Raw genomic sequence first — 21,690 nt, forward strand, 5'->3', positions numbered from 1 at the left:
GCTAATTTTAAAGAGTGCAGAGTTATACCCACTAACACTGTTAAAGTCTTGTAACCTCAGGTGCATCCAATCATAACGAGCTTTTGGGAGGATTACAGTTTTCTGGTGTTCATATCTCTCCCTTAAATCATTCCACAAAATAAGTGGATCTTTCACCGTTAGATACTCAGTTTTTAATTCTTCATGAAGATGGTGTCGAAGGAAAATCACTGCCTTAGCATGGTCCTGCAAGGACCCTTGATTTCCTTCTTTAATTATATCTCTCAGGTTCATCGCATTCAGATGGATCTCAGCATCAAGAATCCAAGATAAATAATTTTTTCCAGAAATGTCAAGAGCAACGAATTCCAATTTTATAAGATTTGACATTTTCTACATATATAAATCAGGAACATAAGTATGTTTAACATTTCATGTTCATTTTGAAAACTACAAAAATATATTGAAAAACTTACTTGAAGTAGAGAACTATTAGCTTCAAAATCGTCAGAATTTTCGTGCTGATAACGTGTTATAAAACTATCGAAAGGAGAGAGAAAGAGATAGAGTTCAGAGAGGTTATGAAACTTATGAATTTCTTAAAAGATTCAACGATATATATAGGAGTATAAAGGGTATTATGCTTTTTACGATTAGCACTATGTATTTTGTGACTAGCTCACTATGTTAGTACTATGCACTATGCTAGCTCACTATACTATCACTATGTACTATACATTTTGCTCATTGTGGCCATATAATTTATTTTATAATAATATTATTTTACAACAAAATTAAAATAAATGTGATATATAACGTGTGAGAGGGATAAAATCAGAATTATTCTCTGATAAATCAGCAGTGCAGGTGAAAGAATCGGCTTTTCTCGAAAGTTTTCCGTCCACACATGAGTAGTTGTCAGTTGCATGTTTTGACCGTATAATTTGGTCGCGCATACGGCGCACCCGTTATTGGCAATCTCGCCAGCATGCACCAGACGCCTCTCAAGTCGGAAAGTTTCCTGAACTCACTGCTCTTATATCTCTCTTTTAGGGTTAATGCCGTTCCCATATATTTTTCACTCTCGTAGAAGTTGACAGCATTACGGGTTGGAACATTGGAACTCTCTCCACAATGGTTTGCATTTTTCACTTCTATAATTAGAATCTTTTCGCTTGTTTTCAGTTACTGAATCTTAATTTTTTTTTTCCTTTCTTGAATGTTAGTCTTTTTCCTTTGCAAAAATGTAACTTTTTGTGAAGTTGTTGGGGATATATTTACTACGCCTGAAATGGATTTGGTGGAAATGAATGATATTTATGATTAATTTCTGGGTTGGTATACAAACTAGGGTTTGAATTTGATAGCTTGAGTTGTGAGATCTACAAGTTTTGTGATGTTTTGGATAGACTACATAGAACAGTTTCAGAGGAGTTACCTTTGTTTCTGGCTCTCCTTTTCCAGCTGGTCTTTCCTCTCTCCGCTTCCTTCATATTGCTTTCCAGGATGGGCCTAGTTGGCAGACCAGGCTTTGCTGTTGGGAAACTGGATTCTGTCTGATCACTTCCATCACCTCCTCCTTCACTCCTGCCTGCATCATCTCGAAAAATCACAGATTCCCTCAATTTCCTTCTCGAGAATATATTTTCTCGACCTTCCATAAGTGCCATACGTGCATCAGAATCTACAGATTCGTCCACTGATTCCTTGTGTTCAATTCTTTCCTATCCACTAATTTGATTTTCCTTGGGGAAAGCCTTCAATGGCTGTTCAAGAGTCATGGAGGGCAGACAATGGCTGTTCAATAGTTACTTTCCTTTCCACTTTTTTTGATGGAAATTTGATTACGTTCATGCCTTGTTCCTTGTATAATTCTCACTGCTCCTCTGACGGAACCATTGTACGTTAGCCACTGGTTAATTACTGGTGTTCTTTGATGACGACTAAGAACTGATACCTGATTTGTTTTTTCATCTGGTCTTTGACATATTTCCATCAAGTTCACTTGTGTGTTCAGGCTGTCTCATGAGTGACTTAACCCTTATGTGTCAGTTGTTTGTCTCTCTTAATTATAGTTAAATAATCATTGTTTCTAAGCATTCTGCTCAAATGCTGCTCTCTGTGAGGTCTGCAATATCTTATTTATCATCATTCCTTTGCCCAAAGTCCATAGTTCCCATGTACCACGTCATTTACTTAGTATTATAATTGGTTTTGTTTACGTGATATACCAAATTGAATTTTTGTCATATGTTTATTTGTTGCTTATGTAAAAGGATCATGAAACAGTCACCATTTATTCCCTAACGCCATTCCCCATCCTGGTTTGGCAACAATCTCTTTACTTTATGTTTCCAGTTCACACATTCCTTGTATACATCATTTGGATTGGTGCTATTTTTTGTTTACATAAATTTTTAAGTTTAAAGTTTTCCAGCTGGGACTTTCTGTTAACTGGGACTTTCTGTTGTACATGTTGAGTAGATGTGGGTTTGGGGAAAGATGGAGGAAGTGGATAGGGCATTGTGTGTCAACGGCACGCTTCTCGGTCTTGATAAATGGAGAACCAGTGGGCTTCTTTAATAGTTCGCGAGGGTTACGTCAAGGAGATCCATTATCACCACTTTTATTTGTAGTAGTCATGGAGGCTCTGAGTAAAATGGTGACGGCGGCTGTAGGAGGAGGGTTCTTCTCTGGTTTCTCTGTGGGGGATTCACATAGCCCAACTATTATTTCTCACCTTTTATTTGCAGATGATACCTTGCTATTGTGTGAGGCAAATGCTGGACATATTCAATCATTGAAGGCCATTCTACTTTGTTTTGAAGCTATTTCCGGATTGAAGATTAATCTTGATAAGACAGAAATGGTCGCAGTAGGGGATGTAAGTAACATGAGCAGATTGGCTAACATATTGGGATGCGTGGTCTCTTTCTTGCCGATGAAGTATCTTGGGCTCCCATTGGGGGCTTCTTTCAAAGCTAAGTCTATTTGGGATGGGGTTTTGGAAAAATTTGAGCGTAGGTTGGCTGGTTGGAAAAGGTTATATTTATCCAAAGGGGGGCGGCTCACTCTTATTAAGAGCACTTTCTCAAATCTTCCTACGTACTATTTGTCTCTATTCCCTCTTCCTGCTAGCATTGCATGTAGAATGGAAAAACTTCAACGTGATTTTTTATGGAGTGGAATAGGAGAGGAGTTTAAGTTTCATTTAGTGGGCTGGGATAAGGTGTGCATTTCCTTGAGAGATGGCGGATTGGGGGTTAGGAATGTGAGGATTCTTAATAGGTCTTTATTAGGAAAATGGCTTTGGCGATATAACAATGAGAGTGGAGCCTTATGGAAAGGGGTGATAGATTTGAAATATGGTTGTGAAATGGGGAGTTGGTGTACAAAAGAGGGAAGGGGGTCCTATGGAGTGGGGTTGTGGAAGTTCATACGGAAAGGATGGGATTCTTTTGCTAGTAATACTCGATTGAGCTTGGGGGATGGAAGAAGGATACGCTTTTGGAAGGATTGTTGGGTGGGTGACACAGTGTTGCAGGAGGCTTATCCTACTATTTACAGTATTGCAAGGGATCCAGATGCCATGGTAGCTGATTTGAGGGTAACTATACAAGGTTCACAAGAGTGGAATATCAGCCTAATTAGGGAGGTACACGACTGGGAAGTGAACATGCTGGTGGATTTTTTTAATTTGCTGTATAACATTCCTATTGCTACCACAACTGAAGATGTGATGATTTGGAGACCTTCGAGGAAAGGAAAATTCACAGTACGCTCGTTTTATAATTCTATTACTGGGCAACAAGGACATTCTTTCCCCTGGAAGAACATTTGGAGGACTAAAGCACCAACAAAGGCTGCCTTTTTTGTTTGGACAGCAGCCTTAGGCAAGATACTGACTAATGATAATCTGAGGAGAAGGGGCCTTGTTATCACGGATTGGTGTTGTATGTGTCAGAAGAGTGGGGAAACGGTGGATCATCTACTTTTACACTGTGAGTATGCTAGAGACATGTGGAACTACTTTTTCAGCAAGATGGAAATAGCATGGGTGATGCCAGGCCGGGTGGTTGATCTTCTGGCATGCTGGAGAGGTATTACTGGGACACCACAGATTGCAGCTGTTTGGAAAATGGCCCCTATTTGTATTCTTTGGTGTATTTGGAGTGAACGTAATGAGAGACTCTTTGAGGACCATGAACGTTCCTTGGAAGAGTTTAGGAGTTTCTTTTGGAAGACTCTATTTATGTGGGCTATTGGGTTGGATTTAAATGGGCTTAGTTTTCATGATTTTCTTGTAACTGTTACTAGTTCTTAAAAAGGTGTATGCTTTTGTATACCTCTAGTGTACTTGGGCTATGCCTATCCTTTTATCAATGAAATATCATATTACTTATCAAAAAAAAAAGTTTTCCAGCTGTGACTGCTATCATTGAAGGAATATAGTTAGGGTGGGTTGTAATGATGCATGTCTTTGGTGTGGGCTTTGGGGCCTCACACACACTTGCAATATGTAGGGGTAAAGAGAGAGATGAAAAGTTGTGTTACTTATCTGTAGATGTATAAAAGTTATACGTAGATATATGATGGCAATGCTCCAATAACTGTCTACTTTTGTTGCTGTAGGTGACTATTTGTCAGAAATGTGGTGACAGAGGCTTCTCTGTGGCTTTAATCTACTGTGCAAAATGCCTGGTTTCTGCTGAGCATCGGTATGACTTGTTGCATTTTTTGTGATGGGTGTTGGTATGCGTCATTTGCAATATGTGTGCACGGGTGTCTAGAGGGTGTCTGCATACACGTATGACAGTAATAGACAGTATTGCTGATTCCGTTCATTTGGATGCTTTGTAGAGTATGAAATAAGTTCTCCATTGCTGCTGTATTAATTGTTTGAACACATACGAAATATAAATAGCATGACAAAGAACGAAATTATATTGCTCTGTGGATTCCTGTTTTGATTGGGCTTGTTTCTTATTACTTTAAAAAAAAAAATCATTTGGCTTATTTTAAATGCTATGACTACATTTAAAAAAAAAACAACTTAAAATGGGTGGAGCTCTATATTCAAGAGAACAGATTTCATGTGGTTGTAATTTTTCTATTAGTTAAGGGCTGTTTTTCGACGAAGTTTTCTTTTGCGTTTCCCCAGCTATTGCTTGGATGTACTGCCTGCAACTTTTGATGAATATGTTACTTGGTTTTGTGACGATTGTGAACCAAAGGTTGGAAAGCTATATACTATCAACTTACCTAGCCCTTTCCCTCCTAGAGTAAGGCATTCTGTTGATTCAGAAAATAAGCAAGCAGTCCAATCTAGAATAGGGTTAAATAAGAATAATAACAACATCCAAGGATTGAAGGATAACGAGAAATTTGAAAAGAAGAAAAAGAAGAAGAGAAGGGACATCAGTGTCTCTGTGGCTGAAACAGATGTGAGAATATGTGATAGTATTCCTTCCCTTCAACTGAATGAGACACATTGTGATGAGATCTGCGAAAAAGGTCAGAAGCTTGGACAGGGGTATCCTAAACTCCGTGACATCCACTGTGGTGAGAAATGCGAAGAAGGTCAGAAGCTTGGACAAGAATCAGGACTCCATCTGAAAGATGGAGCCAATTTGGATGAAGGTGCTGAAGATGTTAGCCCTTCTCTTCAATGCATGAAGACACATGGTGGTACTAATTGTGAGAAAGATCTGAAGCTTGGACAAGAGCTCCGACTGGATCTGAAAGATGGGACCAGTCTTGATGAGGAGGTTGAATCTCTTAAAACCTCTCAAATAGCTACTAACAACCTTTCCGATGTCTTAGAACGCCATGTCCCTTCACAGCCTATCGTTGATCCTATATGGAGGTAGTCTTTTTTCATTTACCTTCTCTAGTAATACTTTCACATCTGAGGCAACTTCTAAAGTTGTGCTCTGTTTTTGTCAACAGGGGTGCTGTATGCATCTGCAACAATAGTTTTGACCCTCTTAGCCTTGTAGCCCATTTGTCTAACTTAGCATGTTCTAAAGTCTGTGAGGAGACAAAATTGATACCGGAGTTGCTTTATGCCGAGTTGCTTCTTAGGTCTCAAGTGTGGCCAAAAGGTTTTGAGAAGTGGGGCCCAACTGGTCACAGTATTGCTCTTTATTTCTTTCCAGACAATGAAAGGTGATGTTTATGAAAATGTTTAATTACCTTCCTCTCATTAATGTGATTGGATTCCTCTAAATGTTAATACTTTTGCAGTGATGAAATTGCTTGTGAGAGGCTGGTAAAATTGATGATTGGCCAAGACCTAGCGTTGAGATCTTTGGTTCAAAGTGCAGAACTTTTGGTTTTCCCTTCGAAGATACTGCCTGTGCAGTATTGGAGTGAGCCCGATTGTCTTAAATTTCCTGAAAGCAATCTGATTTTGTTTAGTGAACACCATTTTAATATCTTTTTTTGCATGAAGTAAAACTCTTTTTGTTTTCTAAAGAAAAAATGATCGATTTGCAGGATTTCAGGGGAAGTTTTATCTGTGGGGTGTGTTCAGGGAAAAAAAGCAAAAGCTTCACAGGTAAAAAAAACCCAGCTGTCTCTGAATTCGAGAAGACCGATACAAATGCCTTAAGCTGGGATTGGCGGAGTTCGATAACAGTTCTCAGTTCTTTAAACAACAGTGGTAGTTATGGTTTATGGTTTTAAGTCAAAAGTTTTGGTTTTGCTCTTCAGAATGTAGATATCACTAGTGATTTTGATAAGGTCCGAAAACTATAGTCATTTAGGTTGAGACTGCTGAGATTAGAAGTCAATCAGGGTAGAGGGCCATGAATGTGGAGCAGGAATTGGAACTTTGTATGCTTAAAAAAATCCACGAGTATCCCTCTAAACCTTGAGTCGGTCTTTTGGCTGGTCAAGCGTACACATGGAGGTGGGATCGATGTGTCACAGAACTCATTTCTTGAACTAATCATCATGGAGTGATTAAATTCATTGTTTTTGGTTTACGTTTATGTAAATGGTTATGGGAAGTTGATTTTATGTCCTGTTTAATGTTTTTGTTTATTCCGAATTATAAAATTTTACTTTTGTGATGTGAAGCCCATGAAAATATTATCACTCACATATAACATTTTTTAACAAATGTATGCTCCAGGATGATCAAGAGTTGCAAAAGTTGAAACCCATTTAGGGTCAGTGATTAGAAAGAGGCCAATCGTTCCAGTCAAGTTTCAAGCAAAAGTGGTCTTAAACCCATTGAATTGAAAAACTGGTCAAGATTCCAAGAACTCATCCAGTTCCTGATTAGTGTTTGATAAGGTAGCAATTGGTCATGTACTAGATGGTGAATCTATTTCAGAAAAAAACACATTTTTAAAAGAGTTTGGGATATTACAAGAAAAGAAACTATCGTGAATGAGCTCTAAAAATCCTAGTTTGAAAGTTCAAAACTTGACTGCATCAAAAAAGCCACATTTGACCTTTCCCAGACCCATAATTTCTTAAGTGTAGCAGCGACCGGAAAGACTTCCCCAGTGGGTCCTTGTAAATGGAAAACGGGCAATCATCAATAAAATATGAGATATGTTACACTTTTGACAAGACCCCAAACTAAGCCAATGGTATAATTATGACCTATTCTCTCAATTAAAAGAAAACTTAGAAGTTAACGTAATTTTATGTGATCTGACTATTTTCTATTGGTGGATCACGATCTAATCCATCTGAAAGAAATGTGACAAAGAAATTATCTCTAATAGCTAGGTTTACGATGAAGTTTGATTAAAATATTAAAAAAAAAAAATTGCAATTTGATCTTTAGTATGCTAGTTTTTCCATCCTGAACTTCCCTTAATCCAACCACTCCCATGTAGCTTTGGATATATCTATATATATTGAATATCTTTACTTTCCTACCCCTAAATAGATGTGTTCACATGACAGTATATACATGACCCAATTAGGAGCAAATATATATACTTGAAGTGGGAAAGTAAAGAGGTTTTGTCGATTCAACCTGTAAAAGGTCAGTGCACGTTATTTTACAAATATCAATTTCAATATCTATTTTTTTAAAGAATAATGATAGGTTTACTAATCTCTTACGGTCACCCTTTTACTATTTTTTTATTTTTTCAATTTGTTAAATTTTTTTGTTTACTTAATCCTTAAGGAAGTGAGTACTATTATTTAAGTTATATATATTTCTTTAATTTTTTCTTAATGATTAAAGATGTTAACAAAATAATTAAAAGAAAATAATAAAAAATAAAAATTTTATATACACGAAAATAGAGAAGGCTTACGGGTGGTAAGAGGGTAGTAACTGTATCATCATCCAAATTATTAACTTAAGCCAAGCAAGCAGATTAGGATCATCTTGATCAATATTTACGCACTTAATTAATTTGAGGTGCATCATGCGTATGCATGCATGAATATTGAACTAAAAGTTAAAGTTGAGCTTCCATGCATGTAATTAATTTATAATTAAGCTCAAATTATAATCATTTTATTGTTTATTAGGCTTCTAATTTTAAGCACGCCTGGCAATCTTCATGAACTCGTTCATCTTATAGACACAACAAAATTAATAAAGTAGAATTGTATAGTCTTTTCGTTGTAATAAATTGGTCACAAAAGTTCATTTTTATTGTAGTGGCATGTTCATAAGTATTGTGAAGTCTCGTGTATTATTTTTGAAAAAGTAATTAAATTTAGATAGTAATGCTATGTACTACACTTCTATTTTATTATGTAAGATGTGATATATTAATTATTATCATTGATAAATAATCAATATCTGATAAATGATATAGATATTAATTATGGTATATAGAATTTTTCAAAGCTAGGCTTATGACTAATTCAGGTCGGACTCAGCTTACGTTGGGTAATGAAGGGCTTTGAAATGAGTTTACTACCGAGTCATGGTCAACCGTACGTATTCCAAAAATTAAATAAACAAAAACAGAGGGCACCATTTTTCTCTTTTCTTTTGAAGATTAAACATACAATATTAATACAAAAGTTCTATTACTCATCAGCTTTACACCAATATATATATATATATATATGCTTGCTGATGTGAATTTTTATTCTTTCTCCTTTAGTAGTTATGTGGTGTAGGGCTGTGGAGTATAATTTTTTTTAATAAAATTACGATAAAAAAGATTATAATTTGTGATAAATAAACGTTTTTCTTGTAGTTAGTAATCTTGACTTTGCTGATTCGACTCTTCATTATTCCCTTTATAACATTTAAAAACATTGAAAATATTAAGCTTTTTAATTAATCAATTAACCATGAAAAGTCTTGAGTACATGATTATTTGGACACTAGATAATTTGACATGGTATCATATATATATAGAATAGAGATATAACGCGTGGTGGATCTCCTTATCAATAGAAAATCTAATCTGCTAAATGCATGAGGCAACTCAGTTTGGATTGAGAAACACTTTCAATCTATCTCATTTTATCATTACAATTTTTATAAATTTCTACAGCAAATACAATAAACAATTCGACTCTTTTAAATTCTAAAATAATAATAGTATTAAAAAAATAATATTTTAATAATATTTTATTCAACTTTCATCTGAACTCATGTAATCTCAACTCACTATTCAAACCTTATCTAGAAGTTACAAAATTCTTAAACACGTTTTTAGGAAAAATCAGATTACCTTGTTTCTCGGGTGGCTTTCCAAAGCTGACGATCATTTTCGAAAGGTTTATTATGTGTTTTAGACATTTTATGTGATATCTGGTTTGGAATGGGACTGGTAAAAGAATTGCAACGACCACACATGCAAGTTGATACTAAAATTGTTGGGTGTCTAATTAGTTAGCTTTCTAATTCAATGGGTACGTTGACCATGATGATCACGACCAGTTTCTTAAGACCAAATACCATTATGTAATTAATGGCAATATTGAAAACGTCCTACCTTTTTAATTCATCTAATTAATGCTCGGGCCCTAGCTAGTACGTACTAGTTAAGGAGTATATGTCCAACCTTTTTTTGGAAGCAGCATGCATGGCTTCTACAAGGCCAAACGATGGATCGATCTAGGGACGGTTAAAAAGAGAAGAAGATGATGGAAATTAAGCATGGGTTAATTAAGCAGTTTTAAACTCAATGAACTTGGAGCGAGGCAAGTGTAAAATTTGTGCAAAAAGCATAAAAAGATCAGAGAGATCATTGAGAAATGTTAACACGTACAGAGTAAGAAATAAATTACAAAAAAAAAAAAAAACTTTTTATGTCACTTAAATTAATTGTAAAAGAAAATAAAATATGTCACTAACGTCGTGATTATTTGTTATAAGTGACGTATTTTATATTATTTTGCAAGAAATTTAAGTCAAGCAAAAAGTTTTTTTCTTGTGCACAATTGAGAAAAGGATCATGTAGAATGAGATCATATATATTTGAGGCAAATAGTCGTGAAGTATGGCCCACCAAATTAAAACTTGAATTTTAAAACGTACAGAGAAAATTCCATCAAGAAGTCTTCAAAGTAGCATCGATATTCTCAACAAAACTACCCCTGGCCTTTCTGTATATGATCTTCTTGATCACCATTGAAACTATACAAAAATAAAAAATAAAAAATAAAAAAAATAAAAAAATAAAAGACCCGCCTGTCTAAGTCTCTCATCTAGTCCCGTAGCAACAAGCTAGAAAGAATAACGAATATGATCAATTGCCAAAAACACCGTTTAGTAAGTTATCATCATCATCTATGGATGGAGTTGTAGGGTATGTCAATATTAGAGGTGAAACGGATGGACTTGTACTAGGGTTTGTCAATATTGGAGGTGAAACAAAACTAGGCTGCATGAAACTACCTTCCATGACAAAAGAATTGTTGAATGAATACTGATCTATGGATGGAGTACTTGTACTAGGGTATGTCGTTGGAGGTGAAACAAAATCTGGAGGACTAGGCTGCATGAAACTACCTTCCCTGCCAAAAGAATTGTTGAATGAGTACTGATCTATGGATGGTGTTGTACTAGGGTATGTCATTGGATCAGGTGAAACAAAGCTTGGAGGACTAGGCATGAAACCGCCTTCCATGCCAAAAGAATTGTTGAATGAGTAACATGAATTATTAGGGAATGTTATTGGAGGTGAAACAAAACTTGAAGGTCTAGGCATGAAAGTACTAACTTCCATGCCCAAAGAATTGTTGAATAAGTAATTTATCGATGGAGTTGTACTTGGCCGGTATGTAATTGGTGGAACTGAAACTAAATTCGAAGAACTTGGCATGAAACTACCTTCCATGTGATTGTTCGTGCCACCAAGAAGCACGGGGCTTAAATCGGTAAAGAAATTGCTAAGCTGCGTCGGATCAGATGGGAGGGAGAAAAAGTTTGGTGGAATTGGAGGAAGTGTAGTTGGCACCGGTGACGGTATTCTCGGAAAAGAACCCATCATCGGAACCCCGCGATCAACACCTAATATCACTGCCATGCCACCCACGTCGACGCCACCAGCTTCTTGCTGTTTCTTCCCTTGATCAAGAGGCGCCGACAATATTGTACCATTGTTGTTGCTGTTGAAAGGGTTGCTAGGCTGATCAACGTTGGATGTGGAAGAAGATGAAGACGAGGATGATGATGGCAATCCGGTCAGGCGTTGAACAAGGGTTTTGAAGTTTTCTGGGCTGACGTGAATTGTCTTAGGTGAGACCGTGTAGATTATGACCGGCTTTCGAGGCTGCGAGTGTGGCTGCGCCGGGGAATGTTTCGTGATCTTCTGGGATTCTTTGTTTATTCTGAGACACGAGGGACGAGGACCTTGGAGCTCTCCAATTCTTGGTGATCTGCTGCTGGCAGGGATGTCCGACGAAGAATCCATTCTAGCTGAATCTTGACCAATGCATTTAACACATAAAGATATATATATATATATATATATATATATAGATCATATATATATATATAAGAGAAGAGAAAGTCAATCGAGTAGTAGAAGGACTGATTAAATGCAAGAAAAAGATTACATATAATAAAAAGTGGTCCACTTGGAAGGGATGTTATAGAAATGGTATGTATTGGACGGTTTCGTACGTGATGGTATGATCGATCATTAATGTTTGAACTCGTCTATACTATTGTGGAAGTTGGAAAGGGTCGTGTGCCATCACAGAGCTAGGGAGATCATGACCTGGCATCCACGTAAGCTTCTATATGAATTTTGTCTGCGAAGATCGAGCTATAATAACATGACTACTTTTCATCTTGAATTTTATAATCTCAAGTTACACATCAGCTAGGTATGAAAAGTAAATCTTCTACTACTCATTTTGTGTTGGACAAGTCAATTTCGTACTAATTAGCTAGCTATCTTGTCACAAACCTGGTCAAGATGACTGAATCATACATGCATGATGTTTAAGCAGCAAACACTGTGGGCCTCCTATGTGGGAGCTTCAAAGAAGATCAGATCAGCCGCATGCATGCATGCAGTAGGACTTATTTCTCTGGTCTGTTGAGCATATATATATATATATATCCTTGTTGTCCTTAGGGACTGTCATTAATTTGTGGGGCATGCAGTCATGATCATCTGAGTGTGAAAAGTTCAGAATTCACACGTTTAATTGCCAGGGTGCACCAAAACCCCAAATATCCACATTAGTGTAAAATTTAAATGGTTTTTTTAAAAGTATTTTTTAAATATCCTTAATTATTAAAAAATAAAAAAAATACAAATTCACTAATATTCACTTCCTTAAATATTAAAAACATAAAAAAAAAAAAAAAAAGTATATGAGTGGGTATATACATTTGGGAGTCATACTAGCATTTTGTTGATCAGGGGTGCTCTGATTAAGATTTTTTTTACACTCAACAGTAAGGGAATTATTAAAAAGACGCATAAATTAGATTGGGAACGTGAATAACATCCAGTAGTACTGCCATGCACATACAGGCCGTTCCCCAAGGAATATCAACCTAATAATCAAATACTCATGCAGCAAACAAGAACTGAAGAAAACTGAACAGAGTTGCATGCATCATTACAGAAACGAATTAAAGCAGATCATTACAACCCCAAATTAATACAGAAAATTAAAGATGATCGACTTTAGAACAAAGCATGCAACACAGACTCATGTTCATGCATACTGGACAGCATCAGCATCAAGTGCAGCAGCTCCAAAACAGCATCCCAACCATGCCAAACAATTATAATATTAGCAGCAAGGCTAGGAGAGAACATCAACATAATGATCAGCAAGGCTAATTGGAAGACTAGCAGCATGCAGCATGGAAAGCCTTTGCAAGCATAAACTTGACAACAGATCAGAGCAGCAAACCATCAATCTAATCTCTAGATATATATGGACTAATTAAGCAATAAACCCTCCACAATGCGTGCGACGTAGGAACGTTAACGTCACGGCCATTAATTAAAGTCAATGAATACCTTAATTAAAGACTCCAAGGAGGAAAACATTATATATATATATATATATATATATATGATATTAAATTTTGCAACTGAAGCAGTTTCAATCCACAAAGCACTGTGATTTCGAGATAAACTAATAATTAATTTTCATCCAATCCGATCACGTGGGACTTAGACAATCTTATCCATTTACATGAATCAATACTCCTGGTTTCATAATATTTTTTGCTGACCGATTGGAAAAAACATTAAATTAAAAACGGACATCCGGCCCATGCTAAGGGATGTACTGACCTAAATACTTATAAGGTTGGCAACTTCGAATTAATTTAAAATCTCTAGAATATATATATTTTTCTACCTCTTTTAACATGATCTCATGACCTTCTTATACGTACGTAAGAAGAATAGTACTTTGCTATATATTTTCAGAGCAAAGGGCCGTGCATATATATACATGCATGGATGGTTATAGATCTCTTGCCATGCATATGCATGCATGTGTGCATGCATGGTAGTTGGACTTGGACTATTATTTCGTGATTAGGAAGCATGGGAGTTGGACTTCAACGCGGTTGTTGCAGGACTCGTTGGATGGCGCGCGGTTGTTGCAGGACTCGTTGGATGACGCGGACCATGAAAAAGAGTCTATATATGTGTGTGTGGCACATCATCAAGAAGCTGCTAGGGGTTGGGACGACGAAGTTGCCTGTGGCAATATATAATTTTGTTGAGGCAACGCGTTGCATGCCGGTCGTGATAGGGAATCACGATCAGATTGATGTTACAATATCAAGCTTTACACAAAGGGTTCAAAAGAGCATGACCTAATTCTAAGTCCACAAAAAAGCAATGAATGTCAAAGGAGTTCCTAGATCTGCTTGATTATATATATATATATATATCCTAATTTTATTTTATCATCAATATATATTAATTAGTACATAATAATTTATTAATTGGTGTGTCATATTTTAAGTGGTTGACTTCATTAAATTAATGCATCGTATTAGCACGTCGTAATAATTATTAATTAGGGATGAAAAAATTTAAAATTTAAAATAGCATTGATCAATGAAGAAAATTAATTAAGAAAATATGGTAATTACATGAAATTAATTAATGGTTAATATTGGGTGTGGATATCTTAGCAGACTGACTTGTGAAAATGTTGAATAGATCATAATTAAGTGATAATTAAGTTTCATCACATTAATAAATCATGTTTAGGTACGTACCAAGTGAAATTGGAATCATATTGTTTGTGTATATATATATATATATATAGATGATTATAGGAAATCCCAATTGTCACTAGCTAGCATGCAGCTTGTAATTCTCTCTTGGGTCTCCTAAAGATATTTAAAATCCCTCATGAGAAATAGGATAAATGTTATCAAATTGTAAAGCTGTATTGTTTGGTAAATGGTATTAGTCCCAACCTAGCTATATATTTTTAACGTACGTTATGTGCCATGTATAAAAATTACCCCGTCTTAATTTGGATTTTGACAGCTAAAGATATTTTTGGAAGTCTCTGAACTATTACAATAAGAGCATTAAATTACTTCACCATAAACTTTATGGTGTTATTTCTCGTACGTATGGATCAGTCATGGAATTTGTCATGGTACGTAAGTACAGGTAATTCCGATATATGTCAACAACTTTCCTGATCTTCTCCTAGTGACAAACCACAAGTAAGAAATTATAGTCTGGAGTGGCTAATGAGTGTTTAAGAAGACTCTCTCTCTCTCTCTCTCTCTCTCTCTCTCTCTCTCTCTCTCTCTCAAGCATGCTTAATATTGAGACAAATAATAATAGGTACATAATGTCTCAAGGGGGATTTTTCTGAGTGTCAATATACAAGAAACATCTAGGAATACTATCAATAGGTATACGACAAAAACTTAAATTGGTCGCTACCCATTGCGCCATAGAGTGTGTACACTGATTTTGTGATCGATGAATTTTGATTACTCTCAAATCGTCTCGGGGGTGTAGATTTTGACGGATGCCATCTATGATTGGAGTTATTTGCCATATTGGTGGAGGAGCTTCATTCGTGATTGCATCTATAACAAGTTGTGCATTACTTTCTAGGACAAATGGACTCTTGCAGAGCTGTTTTGCTAGTTGTGAAGCCTGAAGAGCTACCGAGGCTTCGGTTATGACTCGATTGGTTGTTGAAGTTTTTGGGATCCATATTTCCAATATATTGCATTCTAAATCACGACATACGGCTGAAGATGAAGAGAATGAGTCTCTTATTGGGTCATCAAATGAGAATCTCCATTGATTTGGAGGTAGAGGTACCCAATTTAATCTTTGAAGGACTATTGATTTTTGCTCCCATGCTTGTTTATAGGCTTGATACATATTTTCCAGCATGATTGTTGCTTTTCTGAGCGAGATGGCTGCATGATTGTGAACAATATTGTTTGGTTGCCTCCATATAAAATTTAGCACTATTAACGCAAAAATCTGAAATGGGTGTTTCTTTAAGGCATTTAATCCCGATACTGGTGCTGGGTTAATTATTAGTTGGATCCAATCTGACATTGAGTTTATCGATAGTGAGGCAAGGTTCAGTGGCCAGCTGCTTTGATGCCACAGTATGTGAGAGATTGGACATTCAATAAAGAGATGGATCGATCATTCACTACAACAAAAAACATATTTTGGGACGAAAATTTTCGTCCCAAAATATATCGATTTCGTTCCGAAAGATTTTTTGGGACGAAAAAATTTCGTCCCAAGCTCGTCCCAACATCACTGTCCCAGAAGATATATTGGGACGAAAAACACAATTTCGTCCCAAAATATATCTTTTGGAACGATTTTGAAAGTGACCGTTCGATACCGTTCGAACGATGCTTTTTTTTGTCACGGTTAAAATTCGTCCCAGAATGGCGTTCGAATGCTTCTCATATACCGTTCGAACGTCAATGTTTGTTTTGAACGGTTATCAAGATACGTTCAAACGATCAGTAGAAATACGTTCGAACGTTAAATGAGACGATCGAACGGTATAAGAGATCGAACGGTGATGATCAACGTTCGAACGATATGGTAATGTCATGCGTTTGAACGGTTTTTTGAGCATCTGGTATCGTTCGAACGGTTTGCGAGTTGACGTTTGAACGTTACATTATCGTTTGAACGGCATGCCCATTAATGTTCGAACGTGACTTTGTCGTTCGAACGGATATTATTTTTATTAAAACCAATAATTATAAAAAAACTAAATAGACATCCATATTATTTGAAAAATATAAATTAAGAACTGTTTAATTACTCACAAAAGTTTTATAATAAGTGCGAAGAAATAAATAACCATAAAACTAGCATTGTTCATACATAATTAGATAATGTCATAAGCTAGACGTAAAAAACCATCAGTTGGTTGGAGGCCTGTACTGTTGCATAAGCTGTTGCATTTGGAGTTGCATATCTCTCCTGAACTCTGCTTGTTCTTCTTCATGTTGTTTGAGGCGCATCTCCATGTCTCCTTGTCTCGCCAATTGAGCCTCTAACTCTTGTTGTTTTGCAATCAATTCTTCAATTCTACGATTCGCATTCTCTTGAGCTATAGAGGCAGACCCGGAAGAAGAGGAAGAGGGAGAAGGTTTTACACAGCGACCCAAACCCCTCAAATATCCTGAACGTTCACCCAGAACTTGTGTAAAAATCTCAACATCTGTATTTGAGGAATTTTGATCTGACGCAGATTCAGCACGCAGGGCAACCATTTTATCCTACACATAAGATAAAGAGTTAATATCATCATAAATATTCAAATATATTTATTTAAAACAAATTATAATACTTACATAATTTTCACGGGCATCAGGATGACTCCACTCTCCATTACGATTAGTATGTGATGCAGCATATAATTTTGTCAGATCATAATTGGCATCTGAATCTTGCTATAATAAAGATTTGTTAAGATATAAAGTCATTATGATTGATATATTCAGTTAACTATATACAAATGAAAGAATAGCAATACCAATTTTTTAGAGAGGCGGTGGAAAGATCTTGAGCCTGCATGATGAGTAATCTTCAATTTTGATCTATTTGTTTTGTTTATAGAACTTCGCTCCTACATAAGAATTGAAAATATTAGAAAGCGAAATTAAAAATAGGACTAAAATAATTAAATTAATTATACCTTATATGATGAATCCTCAAACATGTCACAAAGTTTTTCCCAATCAGAAGGTTGCACATCTTGAAAAGGATGTTGGCGTGCTTCTTCACTATTCTCAAACTTATTATAATGCTCATGACACCTCGCCTTATACTTGCGGAATGCATTACTCATAAGCTCTTCCACAGTTTTACGCTCCTCTCTCCGACCAAAATTTATTTCGAAATCATCCTTACAGACAAAAGTTTGGACAAAAATATTATCATTTATAATATTCTAACTTTAAAGTAAAATAAAATTATAAGTCCAATTAAATTTCATTTATTAAACATTACCAAACAACGCTTCTTGATAAGGTCCTTAACATCTTGGGGGACTTTCTTCCATGAACTTGTTGCCAAAGGTGCATAAGTTCGTGTAAGAGCACCCACATGCGATGCAAGCCAAGCTGCTGGTTGTCCTTCGCCTCCGGTATGTTCATCAAGAATGTTAACTTTGATCTTACCCACCTTACGATATTTTTCCAACGTCACGCCTCTCGTAGTGCCTCGACCTTGACGAGATTGTACTGTGAAGTCATCATGATATATAACATTATAATCAATTTTCTATTATAATCTTAATTAATAACTTTTATGACTATTAGAATTTTACCTTGTTCTGTAGAGTCAATCTCTAATGGTGAGTCTGAAGGAGAGCTAGGAACAGGTGGAGATGGGTTGCGCACTTCCTTTCTCTTCGGAGGCATAATTTCAAAAAACTGATACAATATTCATTAAGTAAAATAGTGCTCATCATCACGTAATGTGAAAATATAATTCGTCAATCACTATCTGTATCAGTATCATTTGACAATTCAGTCTCATCTTCTGTAGATAGTTCAGATGAATCAACACTTTGCTCAAGTGTCGCATCAACAATTTCAGCCTCAATATCTTCTCTATTCAATGGAATCATCTCATACTGGCTCAAATCCACAAACAAATTAAAGACGGGCTGACTCTCTTGGTATGCTTCTTGAGTAGAGGCATCATCTTCTTCTTCATCTCGCCCTTCTGCCTGAGGGATAACATCATATATATTTCTTGGAGCATATTTTTGTACTACTCGCCATTGAGTTCCCAACTTCGGGTCATCTAAGTAGAATACTTGAGATGCTTGAGAAGCTAAAATAAATGGATCATCCTCGTACCATTTTCTTGATGTATTAATACTCAAGAAATATTCATCATCACGGACTCCAGTTCGAGGATTGCTTAAATCCCACCAATCACACTTAAACAGATACACTGCAAGCTCCCCCAAATATTTCATTCCAATTATATCAACAATCACTCCATAGAAATCAATATTTTCTCCATCATGACTTCCCTCAACTAGGACACCACTATTTTGTGTTTTCCTATAATGATCTCGATCTATTGTGTGATACCTACTACCACGAGAAATACATGCAGAATATCTTGTAGCCCGTCTCGATGGGCCACGCGCTAATGCATACAATTCATCTGATATATCGTTTGGATTATTGGCATGCATTTGTACAACCTACATATTAAGTAAAACGTCTATTATATCAATAAAAAAAACAATCAATATTTTCTATTTGTATTGAATGAAGTGTCGCATATGTAATGTCATTACCCGTTGTTCAAACCATCTCGGAAACTCCTCTTCATGTTTCCGGTCTATATCATTTACTCCTAGTTCCTTGAGCATGTTAATATGATCACTGAAATTGATGATTACGACATGTATTTTATATTATTAGAATTTTGCGAAAGTAAATGAGCGAATACTAAATTAAGAAAAGATTAATACTTACTTCAAGTAAATCTCTATGTCAGGGCAATTGTTCAGCACGTACCACTGAGCTTTCTCAAACTCTCTTCCACATAAGTCATAACCACGCACTGCACCAAGTGGACGTACTTGTTGGGAAAACACGGAAAACACATTTCGTTGTCTTGCTCTGTCAACGTCAAAGTTTCTTTCTGGCCGATCAAACCTAGTGTCAACTCCGTGGAAATATTTGGAACAGAAGGTATGCCACTCATCATCAATATATGCTTCTGCAATTGATCCTTCTGGGCGAGCTTTATTACCAACTGTTCGTTTCAACTTCCCAAGAAATCGTTCAATGGGATACATCCATCTATACTGAACTGGTCCTGCAAGTCGAGCCTCACGTGGCAAATGGACGGCCAGGTGAACCATGACATCGAAAAATGACGGTGGGTAAATACTTTCTAGCTTACACAATATGATGGGAATTTCCCGTTCCATTCGATCCAAAGCTTCTACATTTAATGTCCGTGCACATAAGTCTTTGAAAAATAAACCCAACTCAGTCAAAGCCACGCGCACGTCTCTAGTCAAGTACCCACGTATACCAATAGGCAAGATACGCTGCAAAAGGACATGACAATCATGACTTTTTAACCCAGTTATTTTCCAATCATTTGTTCGCACACACCTTGTCAAATTCGAGGCATAACCATCTGGTAATTTAATTTTCATTATCCACTCACAAAAAGTAGCCCTTTCATTCCTTGACAATGTATACCACCCAATCGGCATGTAAACGGACGAACCATTTTCTTGCAACTGCATTTCCGGTCTTATTCCCAACCGCTTCAAATCCTTCCTTGAGTTTAATGTATCCTTCGTTTTTCCTTCAATTGACATCAATGTTCCCAATACGGATTCGCATATATTTTTTTCAATATGCATAACATCAAGACTGTGCCGTAATTTTAACTTTGACCAGTATGGAAGATCGAAAAATATACTCTTCTTAGTCCAATTCAACTCAGAAGTAGCTCGTTTTCTCTTTCGTTGTTTTTTACCAAATTCATTACAACCAACATCTACAAATTGTGCAAGTAAATCTTCACCAGACAAATATGGTGGAGGTTGGCCCCATTCAACAGTACCATCAAACATTTGTGAATTTCCCCGCCATCTATGATCACCAGGTAGAAATCGACGATGACCCATGAAACATAATTTTCTCCCGTAAGTGAGCCATTCAGATTTAGTATGTTTGTTACATGTTGGACATGCCATTTTCCCCTTAGTACTCCAACCTGACAAGTTTCCATATGCTGGAAAATCATTTATTGTCCATAAAACCGCAGCATGCATCTTGAACGACTTGCCTGTTGATGAATCAAATGTGACAACCCCATTCTCCCACAAATCTTTCAATTCTGCAATCAATGGCTGTAAGTGTATGTCTATATCATTTCCCGGCGATCTCGGACCTGGAATGAGCAAACTCATCATGAAATATGGATCTTTCATACACTTCCACGGTGGTAGATTATACGGCATAAGTACGACTGGCCAAGTACTGTGACTAGTACTCATGTTCCCAAACGGATTAAATCCATCTGTTGCCAACCCAAGTCTCACATTACGTGGTTCTTCTGCAAACCATGTATGCTCCTTATCAAATTCCTTCCACACCTGAGAGTCAGCAGGATGTGATAAAATATCATCGTTTCTAACTCTGGCTGATGAGTGCCATATCATGTCTGCAGCTGTTGCACGTGACATATATAATCGTTGTAATCTAGGTGTCAATGGAAAGTGGCGTACTACCTTTTGCGGCACATTTTGTTTGTCAGATGTCCATCTTGACTCGTGGCATATGGGACATTCGTTCAACTGCTCATTCTCTTGCCAAAATAATATGCAGTCATTCTTACATGCATGTATTACGTTGTAATCAAATCCAAGTCCTCGTTTCAATTTTTTTGCTTCATAGAAGTTACGAGGAAGTGTATTATCTGATGGCAGTGCCTCCTTAAACAACTCGAGTAACATATTGACAGCCTTAATTGATAATCGGCACATTGATTTTATGTGTAGCAGTCTTACGGTAAATGACAACTTACTGTGTCTTCTGCATCCTGGATATAGCTCACGTTGTGACTCATTCCACAATCGTGCAAAAGTATTATGACCCCCATCATTTGAACTTGATGTGTCCGTGCCACCTTCATTCATAAACATTCCCGCACCGATGTCACCTAACATTTCTTCCATATCCTCATCATACTCATCTCCAACAACATCTGGTTGTACATCTTCATCGATAGCTTCTTCTTCATGTGGAGTATCGAATGA

General features: G+C 36.5%; 1 protein-coding gene across 1 annotated transcript; it reads right to left on the reverse strand.

Moving 5' to 3' along the window:
- Positions 1–10,412: 10,412 nt before the first annotated feature.
- Positions 10,413–11,840, reverse strand: LOC122296379 (mucin-2-like). The gene has a single exon (XM_043106007.1). It carries the CDS (start codon positions 11,838–11,840, stop codon positions 10,674–10,676), a length of 1,167 nt encoding a protein of 388 aa, XP_042961941.1. The 3' UTR covers positions 10,413–10,673.
- Between the last annotated feature and the right edge of the window lie 9,850 nt (positions 11,841–21,690).

The sequence above is a fragment of the Carya illinoinensis genome, chromosome 15, assembly GCF_018687715.1.
Source record: "Carya illinoinensis cultivar Pawnee chromosome 15, C.illinoinensisPawnee_v1, whole genome shotgun sequence".
Classification (NCBI taxonomy): Eukaryota; Viridiplantae; Streptophyta; class Magnoliopsida; order Fagales; family Juglandaceae; genus Carya; species Carya illinoinensis.

Coding starts and splice junctions, on each gene's coding strand:
- LOC122296379 (XM_043106007.1), bottom strand. CDS start 11,840: ATGGATTCTTCGTCGGACATCCCTGCCAGCAGCAGATCACCAAGAATT.